The sequence below is a fragment of the Brienomyrus brachyistius genome, chromosome 13, assembly GCF_023856365.1.
Source record: "Brienomyrus brachyistius isolate T26 chromosome 13, BBRACH_0.4, whole genome shotgun sequence".
NCBI lineage: Eukaryota > Metazoa > Chordata > Actinopteri > Osteoglossiformes > Mormyridae > Brienomyrus > Brienomyrus brachyistius.
In genome coordinates this window covers 27,133,176-27,145,642 of record NC_064545.1, presented here as the reverse complement: position 1 = coordinate 27,145,642, position 12,467 = coordinate 27,133,176, and the positions used below count along the sequence as shown (strand labels likewise).

Genomic DNA, 12,467 nt, shown 5'->3' with positions numbered 1-12,467 from the left:
CAGACCTTCTGGAATAATAATAATAGATACTTCATTGATGGGAAGGTTCTTATGCCTCCCCAAACTTGTTCTTTGTAGAGTAAGCTAGCTGTGAAGGGCAGCCACCTGTCGTGGCACCCAGGGAGCTGGGGGTTAAGGGTCTTGTTTAAGGACCTGTAGATGTGCTGAGGCTGGGTTTAAACTGGGGACCTTTTGATTACAGGTTCATGCAGGCTTAGCCCACTGAGCCACCCTCTACCCCCCAGTCATGGCTATAGACATGGAATGTCTTCATGTTCAGTTAATGAAATGCATAATTCCCAGATTTGCCCCGTAATACCCTCACCACACTGTCTGTCTGTCTGTCTGTCTGTCTGTCTGTCTGTCGGTCGGTCGGCTCGGTCGGTCGGTCGGAAGTGCCAGGGCTCAGATGACTTTGACTGATCCACGATGTTGCCATGGACACCCTGCGGGCTCGTTTTTTAAGGTAAACCGTTTGCCGCCACAAACACAGCCATGACAATGTAGCTCTTCCTCGGCCACACTCTTCTTAGTGGCTTTGAATAAAAAGCATTGGCGCTATGCTCAGATCCACTGCCATCCATTAACAATGGCCGCTCGATCGGGGGACTTTTAACGGCCGTTTGATAATGTGCTATATTGAGCTGGATTTCAAATGAGGGTATGAATTTAGATCCGTATGTCGCCGCCTAGCTGAGGCTATAATGGACGTTGCGGATGTAAAAACTGGGTGAACGTGTGCTGTTTTGGCATGATACTGGCAGGTTTTTGTATCAAGGGGATCCCGGGTCAAAAATGACTGACGTTAGCTTTGCTGCTCAGCTGGGGGAAATCGAGCATCTGCTTGCCTTTTGCTGTACCAGACATTCCCCTTTATTCACTGAAGTGTGTGCACCCTCTGGCTGACTGTCAGCTGTGATCCAAAGCAGCAAAATGCATGCATTCCATCTATAAATGGAAATATAATAATTACTCAAGAGAAAGGAAGTAATAAATCAAGCCTCTGTCAGCAGTTTACGCAAAAGTATCCGTCCATCTTTCTTCAATAACTGCTTATTCAGTAACAGGTGGCCGCAGGCAAGGTGCAGGATACACAGGGTGCGGGGTGGGGGGCACTCGGGGTACGGGGTGGGGGGCACTCGGGGTACGGGGTGGGGGGCACTCGGGGTACGGGGTGGGGGGCACTCGGGGTGCGGGGTGGGGGGCACTCGGGGTACGGGGTGGGGGGCACTCGGGGTGCGGGGTGGGGGGCACTCGGGGTACGGGGTGGGGGGGCACTCGGGGTGCGGGGTGGGGGGCACTCGGGGTACGGGGTGGGGGGCACTCGGGGTGCGGGGTGGGGGGCACTCGGGGTACGGGGTGGGGGGCACTCGGGGTACGGGGTGGGGGGCACTCGGGGTGCGGGGTGGGGGGGCACTCGGGGTACGGGGTGGGGGGCACTCGGGGTGCGGGGTGGGGGGGGCACTCGGGGTGCGGGGTGGGGGGGGCACTCAGGAAGGGACGCCGGTCTGTCACAGGATACACACACACACATACACACATGCAGGAACACACAGACACACACACTGGCATACGCACGCACACACAGGCATACGCACGCACACACACACACACACACACACACACACACACACACACACAGGTAGTAATTATATCTTTGTGGAGACTCTCCATTCATTTCTATGGGGAAAACTCCAATCCCAACATGACACCCTTAACCCCTAAACAGCCCTAACCTTAACCATAAGTAACCAAACTAAATACAAGACTGTATAGAATCACTGGGGTTCCGTGTGGAGTCTGCATGTTCTCCCCATGTCCTCGTGGGGTTTCCTCCAGGTACTCCGGTTTCGCCTCACAGGCCAAAAACATGCTGCCGTTAATTGGAGTTTCCAAAATGGCCGTAGGTGTGCATGTGTGAGTGACTTGTGTGTGCGTGTGCGTTGCGATGGGTTGGTGCCCCATCCTGGGTTGCTCCTTGCCTTGCGCCCGTAGCCTCCAGGATAGGCTCTGGGCCCTGGACCCCCCTTTCGTGTCACATTGTTAGTCTCAACTAGAATACTATATATCGGAAGGTTGTTGGTTTGAATCCCGTGAATGCCATGAGTGATCCTACTCCGTTGAACCCTTGAGCAAGGCCTTTAACCTGCAGTTGCTTTGTCCTGGGTATGACGTTAATCTACATCCAGGCCTGTAAGGAGGTCTTCCAACTTACAAGGAAAATTTGAGGGTTGGTGGCAGGATTGGCACTCCAGCCACTGGGAAAATCTCACACTGGTCCATTTGGACTAGTGTGGTGCTGATGCTTCTCATCCCTGAGGTCGTTTGTTGTGTGGTGGGTGCGACAACGTGCCAATTTAGAGACAGGAAGAAAAATGTACGAATTGGATAGATTTCAAATAGTTGTAAGGTGTAAAAAATGCAATTTGAGCCACATTAGTTGTAATTCTCTCATGCCTAGAAAAAGAGAAAGTTGAAAATAAAATAAAATAAAATAAAAAGACTGAAATATAAATGCACCGTAGGCCACGGATATTCACTGTTAAGCGACAGAGAAGCAGAGCTGTCCAAAGTGAAGTGCTGAACGACGTCACAGCACAACGTTTAGTCACAAGTTACTTCAATTTGCGCACATCTTGACTGCAAAAGATAAGTGACCGGAAATACGAACAGATATATAAAAAACAGATGTGACACATGCAGGCAGTCCTTCAGAACACCAACCCAATTTAAAATTTTAATTGGGAAACATTTTTTCTTCTTCTTTTGACACTCCAAATGGATTTGAGCGGCAAACAGCACAAGCAGGTTTAATTGTCTGCAAATTAAATCAGTAGAGAACCGAACAGCGTGAGTAAATGTGTGCATGGGTAGCCGATCGCATGAAAGCCTGCGACGGGACATACGGGAAGTCACAAAATCGCGTGCATAAGTGGCAGGAGGAGGAGGATAAGCGGCGTATGATGTGCTGATCGATAGCTGGAGTGCAGTTCGAATAGACGCTAACTTAGAGCCACAAGATGGCTTTTTTACTGATTGAGTGAAGTGGAATAACTGGCTTATTACCCACAGCCTCTCTGACAGGCTGACTGGTCGAAGCACATCCGCTGGGCCCACTCACAGCCAGGGGGCGCCACCACCTGAATAAGCTCAGCTTTCACATCACGTGCACATCCTTACACTTCCTCTCCTTCGTTTTTCGCTGCTGTTTGCCTTTTCCGCTCCTCTTGTCGGCTCCTCCTATTCCTGCCAGCATATGGCCTTCCTCCACCAGCAGGGGGCAGTGGTAGATTGCGGCATGCCCTTATTTGTAGCACAATGCGGCTTGGAGATGCCGGTGAGTCTGCTTTCTGTGATGTTTCACAAGCATTCCTGAGAGCCTTTATGGGATTCTTCTCCACATCTCTCACTCTTTTAAACTGCTTTGGAAGCTCACACCTCCTTCACTAACCCTAATAAACAAAGACAAAGGAGCGATACTCATTTAAAATGGTTAATCAATGCCATCAACCCAGTCCCTCACTGTGAACATCCATGCTGTAAATCTCGGTCTCTGCCTCTAGGACCGCCGGCTCGGATGGACATTTGAAAACAGAGCCCCCATCCCCAGACGTAAACAACAACCAAAGTTACAGAATAAATTCCCAGAAGTCACAGTTCGTTTGTGAGGATGCGCTGTGTCTGCCGGCATGGATCTTTGATTTTCACACCTCTTACATATGTGAAGGACAAAGGAGAGCAGGATGCAAGCGAGGCCACCGTGAAACTGCGGTTTGATGCAGTCGGGGGTCATGACCCGGTTGGCACATTTATCTATTTGCTTCTTAGAGCAAGAACTATACAGACATAGGGAGGTACTCAGTTTCTGTCTGGTTTTCCTTTATTTACTCACAAATGAAATGCCCGCCAGAGAGCCTTGTAAGGTTAAAAGGTGCGCGGCAGCTAGGAGATTTATGCCACATATCAGCCCCTGCCGAATCGGGGGGATATTTATTGGACACAATACAGATGACGGAGGCATCACCGAGAGCTGATAACCTCGTGCGGGGGTGGAAAAGAAATCTGCTGGGAAAAAAAAAAATGTGTCGATTGCCGAATCCGTCACGGTGCGTTTATGCTTTAGCGTTCTGTGTTTTGCTGATGCGTGCGGTTTTCTAGCCCCGTTTGATAATAGCGAGTTCTGCGATTTGTCTGCGGTTTCCTTATGCGTTCGTTTGTTTGCATGTCTGAATTGTGAGAGCTTCAGTGAGCAGGTGTGCATCCTCAGCGATACGGGAGTCTGGGATGTATCCACTGAGAGCCTTTTCTTATCTGTGCCGAGGTGACGCTATGCTATCAGGTTTGGATCAGTGTGATAGTGGGACAGTATTGGCCTGACGTCTGTCTAGGCCCCTATGACAGTCATTCAATACAACTCTCAGACTCTTCTGCTATTTCTGACAAGCTACCGCTACACCCAGTGAACTTTAAGGAGACCACACAACTGGTCGCACCATACTCAAAGCAGAACTTGCTTGGCCAATAGCCACCCGGAACTCATCTTCCAGTCTTCTGATGGATATCTGGGTCTTGAGCCTCTCATATGCTGGTTTGTGTCGAATCGGCTGGAACATCCTGAGTTTGAGCAGATAAGGCTGCCCGCCCTCAGTTCAGAGATGCCTATCAGCCATTAGCAAACAGCTATTCACAGCCATTGTTCTTACTTGTCCAATCCTGTAAATGAATGGTGCTTTCATTTCGCTTGTTTTGCACAATTAAGTTTGCTGGTGTAGAACAATGGAGAAAATCTGTTGCCATGTTTCCCTGCTGAAGTGGACCAATCATATCAACCCAATGGGAGAATGATGGAAAACACCTTTTTAAGATAATAGGCTCTGATGTTATATATCAGAGTTAAGTTATATATCAGATGTTATATTCTGTCATGTCGGGGTTCCTGGGTTAAATGCGGAGGACACATTTCTTTGCTGTGCACTGTGTGCTGTGGTGTGTGAACAATGACCACCGATCACTGAATTCTAATTCAAAGAAAGTACCCAGAACAGGCGCTGAAATGCACAGCTAACAAGGAAATGCAGGACAGGTGAGAATCATAACCTGTATGTTCCAATCTTAGGTTGCCAGTTCTACTCTCTCCCATCCGATCTGCAGAACAAATGGGGAAAGATCCCCGAAACCACCTGATTACCTTAGAACCGCTGACTAATTTAAGTAAGACGACAGTGTACATAAAGTTTTATTTTATTACAATTAAACAGCACTGGAGACTAGGGGAAATGAACAAAGACTGATGGTTAACTAAAGCAAGGAAAAGTGGGTAAACGGGACAAGGAGCAGAAGGCAAGGAACAAACTGAAATGCAAAAAGCACCAAAAAACAAAAGCACTGATACCCGATGACAACAGGGGAAAAGAGACAAACCGAACACGACGCGTGAGGGTGGTTCCTGGCCAGTTTCAATCCCACAACTTGCAGGTTTATAAGTTGAGCCACGTTCTCAGCCCACTGAGCTATGCAGTGGTGTGAGGAGCAGCAGAAGCACATAGGGGCTGAAGGGTGAGTGACATGGAGGAAGACAGGATGGCCAGTGACACCTGCTGGCCAAACGGGAAGGAGACATGAAAACTAGAGTCGGATGGGTGCTGACCCTGACAGTTTCCTCCAGGTGTGCCCTGTGAAGGGTTGCTCCCATAGCCTCCAGACCCCTCACAACCCTGAACGGGACGTGCAATTGCACAAAAATGTATGGATGTTTATCAGTTTATCTCTATTTAATCATCCTAAAGTCCTTTTTATAGCCTCTTCACACACAGGGTAACTGGCACAAAAACACTACACTTTAGAGAATTATAACAGAGATCTTATGCACTTATGCTTACTTGACAGCTGTATGTTTGTGATGTGCTGTCTGCCTCACGTTGCTCTGGACGGAAATGCCTGCAAACTAAATAAATGCATCTAAATATAAACGTGCTAGTGCTGGAAATACCTTAACACTGAAGGAAACTGTACAATTAATAGAGATAAAGTGTTATAAAGCAGCCTGATTTAACAGCTGTCGTTTCAGTGATTCACGATGTTTTGATGGCGGCTCACTGGTTTGGGTCCTCCTGGTCTCTTTCTTCAGCTGTTAATTAGTTAATTGGTGGATCTAACAACAGCTCCTATTTATAGATTACCACGCATGATGTACTGACTCATCCAGCCCACTTTCGTGAGTACTTCTCACCTCCGGCCCATTTGCCAAGTCCAAGCCCACATCCATCCATCCATCTTCCAAACTGCTTATCCTACTGTGTCGCGGGGGGTCCGGAGCCTATCCCAAAGCAATGGGCATGAGGTAGGGAACAACCCAGGATGGGGGGCCAGCCCATCGCAGGGCACACTCACACACCATTCACGCACACATGCACACCTATGGGCACTTTAACAACTCCAATTAGCCTCAGCATGTTTTTGGACTGTGGGGGGAAACCGGAGTACCGGAGGAAACCCCACGATGACATGGGGAGAACATGCAAACTCCACACACATGTGACCCAGGCGGAGACTCGAACCCGGGTCCCAGAGGTGTGAGACAACAGTGCTAACCACTACACCACCATGCCGCCCCCCCAAGCCCACATCTTCAATATTATTTTGTTCAGCTGTCCACTGCATGTGGGTTAGGCCTGAAGTTCTTAACCTAGAGGCCAGGCAGCAACAGCACCAGTCCTGGGATTCGAACCCATGCCCATCACATCCCCATCCTACTGTTTCCCATCCTTTGGCACGGAAAGATGGAGGCGACACAGTTTGTGGAAGAGTCTGCCATTCACATGTTTTATACACTGACAAAAACTGTTTTTAAAAAGCTATGTCCTGACAACAGACTTCTTCCCTGGTGTATGTGGTCCTCCTTTCTGTTCATTTTCTCATAATGATATCAGCCATTTTGGCGAGGTCTGACAATGTTTTGCAGCATTTTTGAATGAATTTTGGCAGATCTTTATGTGACTTCGCCCATTCATTTACCTAATTGTACAATGAGGTATGGGAAAATACGGTAGAAATGGGGGGTGCAATAAAAAACCACAAATTTACAATCACCTCCTGGTGATTGTTTACAGCCCCACCTTGTGGCGCGATGTTTGAATGACAATGTGGAAGCGCCAGACCAAGTTTAATCGGTTATTTTGTGAAGCATTGGATAAGTTGTGCAAAAACGGTATGATTGTACTGTATAGTAGTAACCATGGTGATCCATGGCAAAATACTGAGGAGCGGATCGCCAACATTCAGCTTGTTTCCACTCCTTTTCATAATACACGTTGTGAAACGAAATCGCACCAGGAACTGATAATTAAACTTAGAAAAGGGAACTGACAGACACTGCAGAATTAATAAGGATATCAAATGAGCAAAAAAAGAATAGGTGCCCGAGATATTCCTTAAGGCGCAGAAGCAGGGTAACTTTTATTAGTGGAATCAAGAGAAAAAGGATTAATCGCATGGTCCAAGGCCACCCCGCTTCCCCCCGGCACATGCTAATGTCTGAGGGCGGCTGACTGTAAAGGTTCATCTGAAGATTTCTGTGCCATCTGGTGTTGCTTCCACCCAGGAGGTACGCCACACTTTACATTTGTCATGAGCAGCTTCCACTGAGGATGGTTGGGAAGCAGCCGATCCTACCATAAGCCCAGCAAGGCAGCTGAGTTGACCACGCCCATGTAGTCTTTAATTAACTTAATTACCTGTAGGACAAAGCAGCCAGTCGCGATTATTGGCCATGGCAGCACAAGAGCCCACCCAGCTTCAGGCCAATTGCTGGTAAATCAAGCAAACCCCTGCACGAAATATGTGAATTTTCAACCGTATTCTCAAGGATCCGTAAGGAATCGTGTGTATTGACTGCAGTTCAGAAGCTCAGTAAACAAAAGTTATTTCCTCCTGCACTTTTCTTAAAGGTCCTCTACCGCCAACGACCTCTGCTCTACTATATGACACTGCGACATTTCCTCTTTACTTTGCTCACTTGTTTTTATCAAGACCCCGCAAAAGATTTTATGTTACCAGGTAAGTCGTAACTCTCATCCACGCAGATATCTCAGGTTATTTTGCTGAAAGTGGCAGAGAACACAAAATAACTCTTAAAGTGAGAATAAGAGTTAAAAGCTGAGTTAACTTTTTAAAAATTTGGTGCCAGCGCTTCCACTGCTGAACTGGACATGTAGGCCTGTGCTTCGTGAATGATTCCGTCTTTCTTTTTTAACATAGTGATATCGTTCATTTTGTTACCTGTCTTTCAATGATGACACATCTACACCCGAACTAGCCAGTATTTCGAATATAATAAACATATTTAAGTTAAATTAGACCCGCCTATTCATAAATACTGTATTTTTAATTTTGTAGTTTTGAAGAGCACAAGTCAATACTTTACTGATATGAAGGGGTACGGGTCGGAAGTGAATGAATCAATGAACGATTCACTAAAAAGAATAATAATTTCCATCCCCACTGTCAACACATGAGAGGATAGGAGGTAAGTGGCGAGGACAGTAATTTGTGGAAAGTTTCTGCAATTTGCATTAATCGATCGTGTCCAAAGCCGCGTCTGGGCAGATCCATTCAGATCGCAGCGTATTGCACATAGACTTTGGATGAAAATTGTTTTACTTCTGTGCGACCACAGTTTCTCTAAATGTGCGAAAAGACTTCAAGCGATTGTGTATTTGTGGACTGACCAAATGATGGCCATCAATTTTCCTCCGAAGAGTGAACGCTGGGTCTAAACAGTGACTGTCTTATTATCGCTGATCTCCTGTCAAACAGACTTTAATATACATTCCCAGCAGACTATTAAACTGGGTGTGATAGTCTGTTATCTGCGCTTCTTCATAAGCGGCAGAAATCACTTCTTTGCGAAGATATAACCTGAGTTACAGTTCCACCTAAGTTGGGTTTTTCGACCGGCGTCCATTCGGTGTTGGTTCAAGCAGCCGATGCAAATTCACAACCTATCCGAGTTATAGCCTCGTCGTACAGCAATCATTTGTACCATCGCAGCAATTCCCCAACTCGTTTTTGCACACCCCGGTTAAAGGGGGGCGCTCTGATATTCCCTCCCACACTGGTCTTCGAGTAGTATCAGATAATTTGGCCACCTCCCCCCCCCCCCCCCGGCTATTTTTCATTCCATCAATGACGAGTGAATTTCATTCTGTATTTATAAGTCTAAGAAAACCATCAGTGGAGAGACGTGTACCTTTTCTAGTATGCTACACCCGCTTAAAAATTTATATTATGGGATAAGGACAGTTTGTGGGGGGCTAGGGGAAGTTTTGATGCGCTTTGATCCCTGAAGTTTTGATCCCTTCCTCCGGTTTGAGAGAGCTTTAAACTTGATATTCAGTAAGTAAAGTTGGTTTGAGTATCAGTAATCTAAAGTCGACAGGGTCTGTCAGCTGCTACGTTCCATCAGCTTCGACGCCACTGGCAATATCTGCGAAACATTATTCTAAGGTCCGGAAATACGGCTTTGTATTACCGGTATTACAGATGCAACGGAGAAAATGTTGTACAGGACTTTTGATATAGTATGCAATGCCGGCATATCGCAGTCTAGTGCCAAGACTACCTTTCCATCGTAGAAATCTAAATCTGCTCTTCATTAGTACCCAACAATAGGAACATCGCTTTCAGAGGTCTGCTTCATAGATCTTGGTGGTTGTTCTTCCTGGCCCTTGCCAAGGCAGCACACGTGCCCTCAGGCAGGATATGGCGAGAAGTATAAGGTCCCCGGCAGGCTGTCAGACGCCCCCACGTTTTTCCATCAATGAGGAGAATATATTAAAATTAACCTGACGGACCTTCCGTGTTAATAATTCTATTTGATTGCGCGATCGAATCTGAATAAACCTGATATTAAAATAAGGGGCGCCATCAAATCCATGTGTAGTCTTGTGCCCCAGCAAGAGCCCTGTTTTAAAACTAATTTACTAAGTAAACAACCGTTAAATCAGTGCAATGACACATTACATATGCGCTGCAGAATGAAATTGAATGTTGGATGCAATTGGTAATCTATTATTAGTTTGTCTTTGTGAAACGCCGGCGTATTTAATAAGGTTATATAAACGTGAAATCCCTATTTAAAAAGGGTAGCTGGGAACGCACAGGTGCAGAGATAAATCGCCCATCCCGGATAAATACAGGCATTTTGAGGAGGTATATAGATGCCTTAGGTTCTGGTGGATTTCAAGAAATCCCCCTGTAAGTCTATTGGTCGCGGTGTCGGCGCTCTTGTCCAATGCTTTGTTGATGAGGCTGCAGTTCTATTTGGGAAGTTGGCAGCTCCGAGCAAAGGCTTCACTCCCGCTCTGCCAGTTCGACTTTGGAATTATGAACAGAGCTGGTCAAACCTGCGCCTTGTTTTGATTTTTTTCCCCCTCTCTCTATCCCAGAGAAGTGATATGATGGAGATCCGAGCCTGTATCCTTATAGTCTTCTTCGTCTATCAGGTAGGCACGAACCGTTATTATTCGAAATAAGTCATTTGGGCTTTCGCTCCCGAACAGCTCATAGAGAATTAATTTTATTCAATTGTATCATTTCAGTCCACGCCAATTTATTTTGACAGTATAATCAATATAATTTGTCATAACGGCAGCCTGCGCTGAGTAGCCTATATGGAAAAAATTCCTTCAGGAGGATGCACCGATCTAAATTATTTACTTGTACAATATAGGCGACAAACAATTAAACCGTAAGATTATATAATTGGATATTTTAACAGTCGTGGGAATTCGCGCACGAGACGGCAGTGATGGAATCAAGTAACAATGACGGTAATATTACAATGTTGCCCTTGTTGATACGCCATGTAACCGCCCGGGACGGGAGTGATCAGGTCGTGTAGTCTGTGGTGGTCAGTCTACACAAACTGTTCGCATTGAATAGCGACTGCGAAGGGGACGCTCATGTGTGGGGGGGCTATGTGCAAATCACCACCGAACCGTGTCTCTAGCCCCATCTATATTCTACTCAGCTTCTAAGTTTCGCTTTTCTTTGGCTCCGTTCATTAGGTCGCGCTCTATATGGGAACATCACGCCGGCGCCTTTAAATTGTACGGATACCCACTAACGTGTCGCGGTCGTATCTGTTTTAATTCTTAGATTTAGTTTGTTCTTACCAGAATATCCAGTATAAAATCTGTGATTGCACTGGGGATAACCAGAACACCTGCCTCGGTCAGTCACATTATAACTATTTATGTACTGTAGTGTCTGCAGTGATCTCGCACTCAGCAGGGTTTGTACCGATAACTAAAGTCAAACCGCACGTTTACGTAGAAATGTAGCGCGTATTATTTTGGTCTGGGACGAAACGATATCTTGTCATCGTACCAGTTTACATAATCGTTGATTGCGTTTAAGATTTATACAACAGGTGTTGTCATTAATGCTACGGAGTTTTAAATTTTGCAGATATTACGAAACTGGGTGTTATTTCATTAACTGAACGCAGTTATGTAAAATAAATATCCATGAAGTCTGTAATTGCACAGCGACAGTTTTAGGTGCGAGATTGAGGGTGCATGTGATTTCTGGAAATTGTAATTTCTTAAATATTTAATTTCCATTTCGACGGATTCTGCTGCACGATTTGATGCATTATTTCCTCGGTTTCGCAAAGCGGCGAGCAGCTGCATCATCCGCAGCGCCGGGCTTTTTGCAAACGACAATTAATAAGCGATAAGACGCGCCGGTGTTTCAGGTAGCAGAGCCGTGAGCGCGCATCAGTCAGTTCGCTGCTGTATAATCGCGTTATGTTCGCCTATTGAGCAAGCCAGCTCTATCTTTCGTGTCGGTTTGGAAACCTCGGGTCATCAATCAAATAAGCCAGTTTTTTTCTCTACTTGTGTAATGTGTTGGGAAATGCAGGGTGTTAGTCGTTTGGGTCGTTTAATTTGACGTTGACATTTACACTATGTCGTGTTTATGATATTCCGGCTCCTCTCCGATGACAACCCGCAGGCTGAAAACGATGTGGCCAGTCTTAGTTTACTACTTTCCTTCTCACATGCATCCTATTTCTAAATCTGAAATACGTTTCATTCCCGGGAATATTAGTCATAGTTCGCCCTAAAACACCGACCCCCTTCCGTTTCAAATATCCCACGCCTTACGAATCGCATCCGCTGCCACACGTCAGACACCACCCTATGCATGCATGTAAACCTATGCTAAGTGATTTGTTTTTTAGGATTTCCTTTGCAGACGTTAGATATACGTTATGTTAGATATAACATTTCCTGCCTGTCACGAGGCACTGCATGACTTACACCGCGTTTGTTTACACGCCCTGGCTGCGCGAGCTGCCTCTAAAGCAAACACGTGCATTGACTCCCTTTTTGTTCTCCTGGTGATGTACAAACAGTAGCGTCTTATGGATTACTTTGTTAAAGTGTCGGGAAATGCAGTAA

At 46.2% G+C, this 12,467-nt stretch overlaps 1 protein-coding gene and 1 long non-coding RNA gene across 2 annotated transcripts in view; one reads left to right on the top strand and one right to left on the bottom strand.

The window, feature by feature from the left end:
- Positions 1 to 12,467, bottom strand: part of LOC125705853 (uncharacterized) — a 267,045-nt gene that overhangs the window by 79,531 nt on the left and 175,047 nt on the right. The window lies entirely within an intron of this gene.
- Positions 10,162 to 12,467, top strand: part of cdh13 (cadherin 13, H-cadherin (heart)) — a 329,423-nt gene continuing 327,117 nt past the window's right edge. The window contains exons 1-2 of the mRNA XM_048972133.1: positions 10,162 to 10,254; positions 10,446 to 10,502. Coding sequence (XP_048828090.1) covers positions 10,455 to 10,502 — 48 coding nt within the window. The 5' untranslated portion in view covers positions 10,162 to 10,254; positions 10,446 to 10,454. The remainder of the gene's footprint in view (positions 10,255 to 10,445; positions 10,503 to 12,467) is intronic.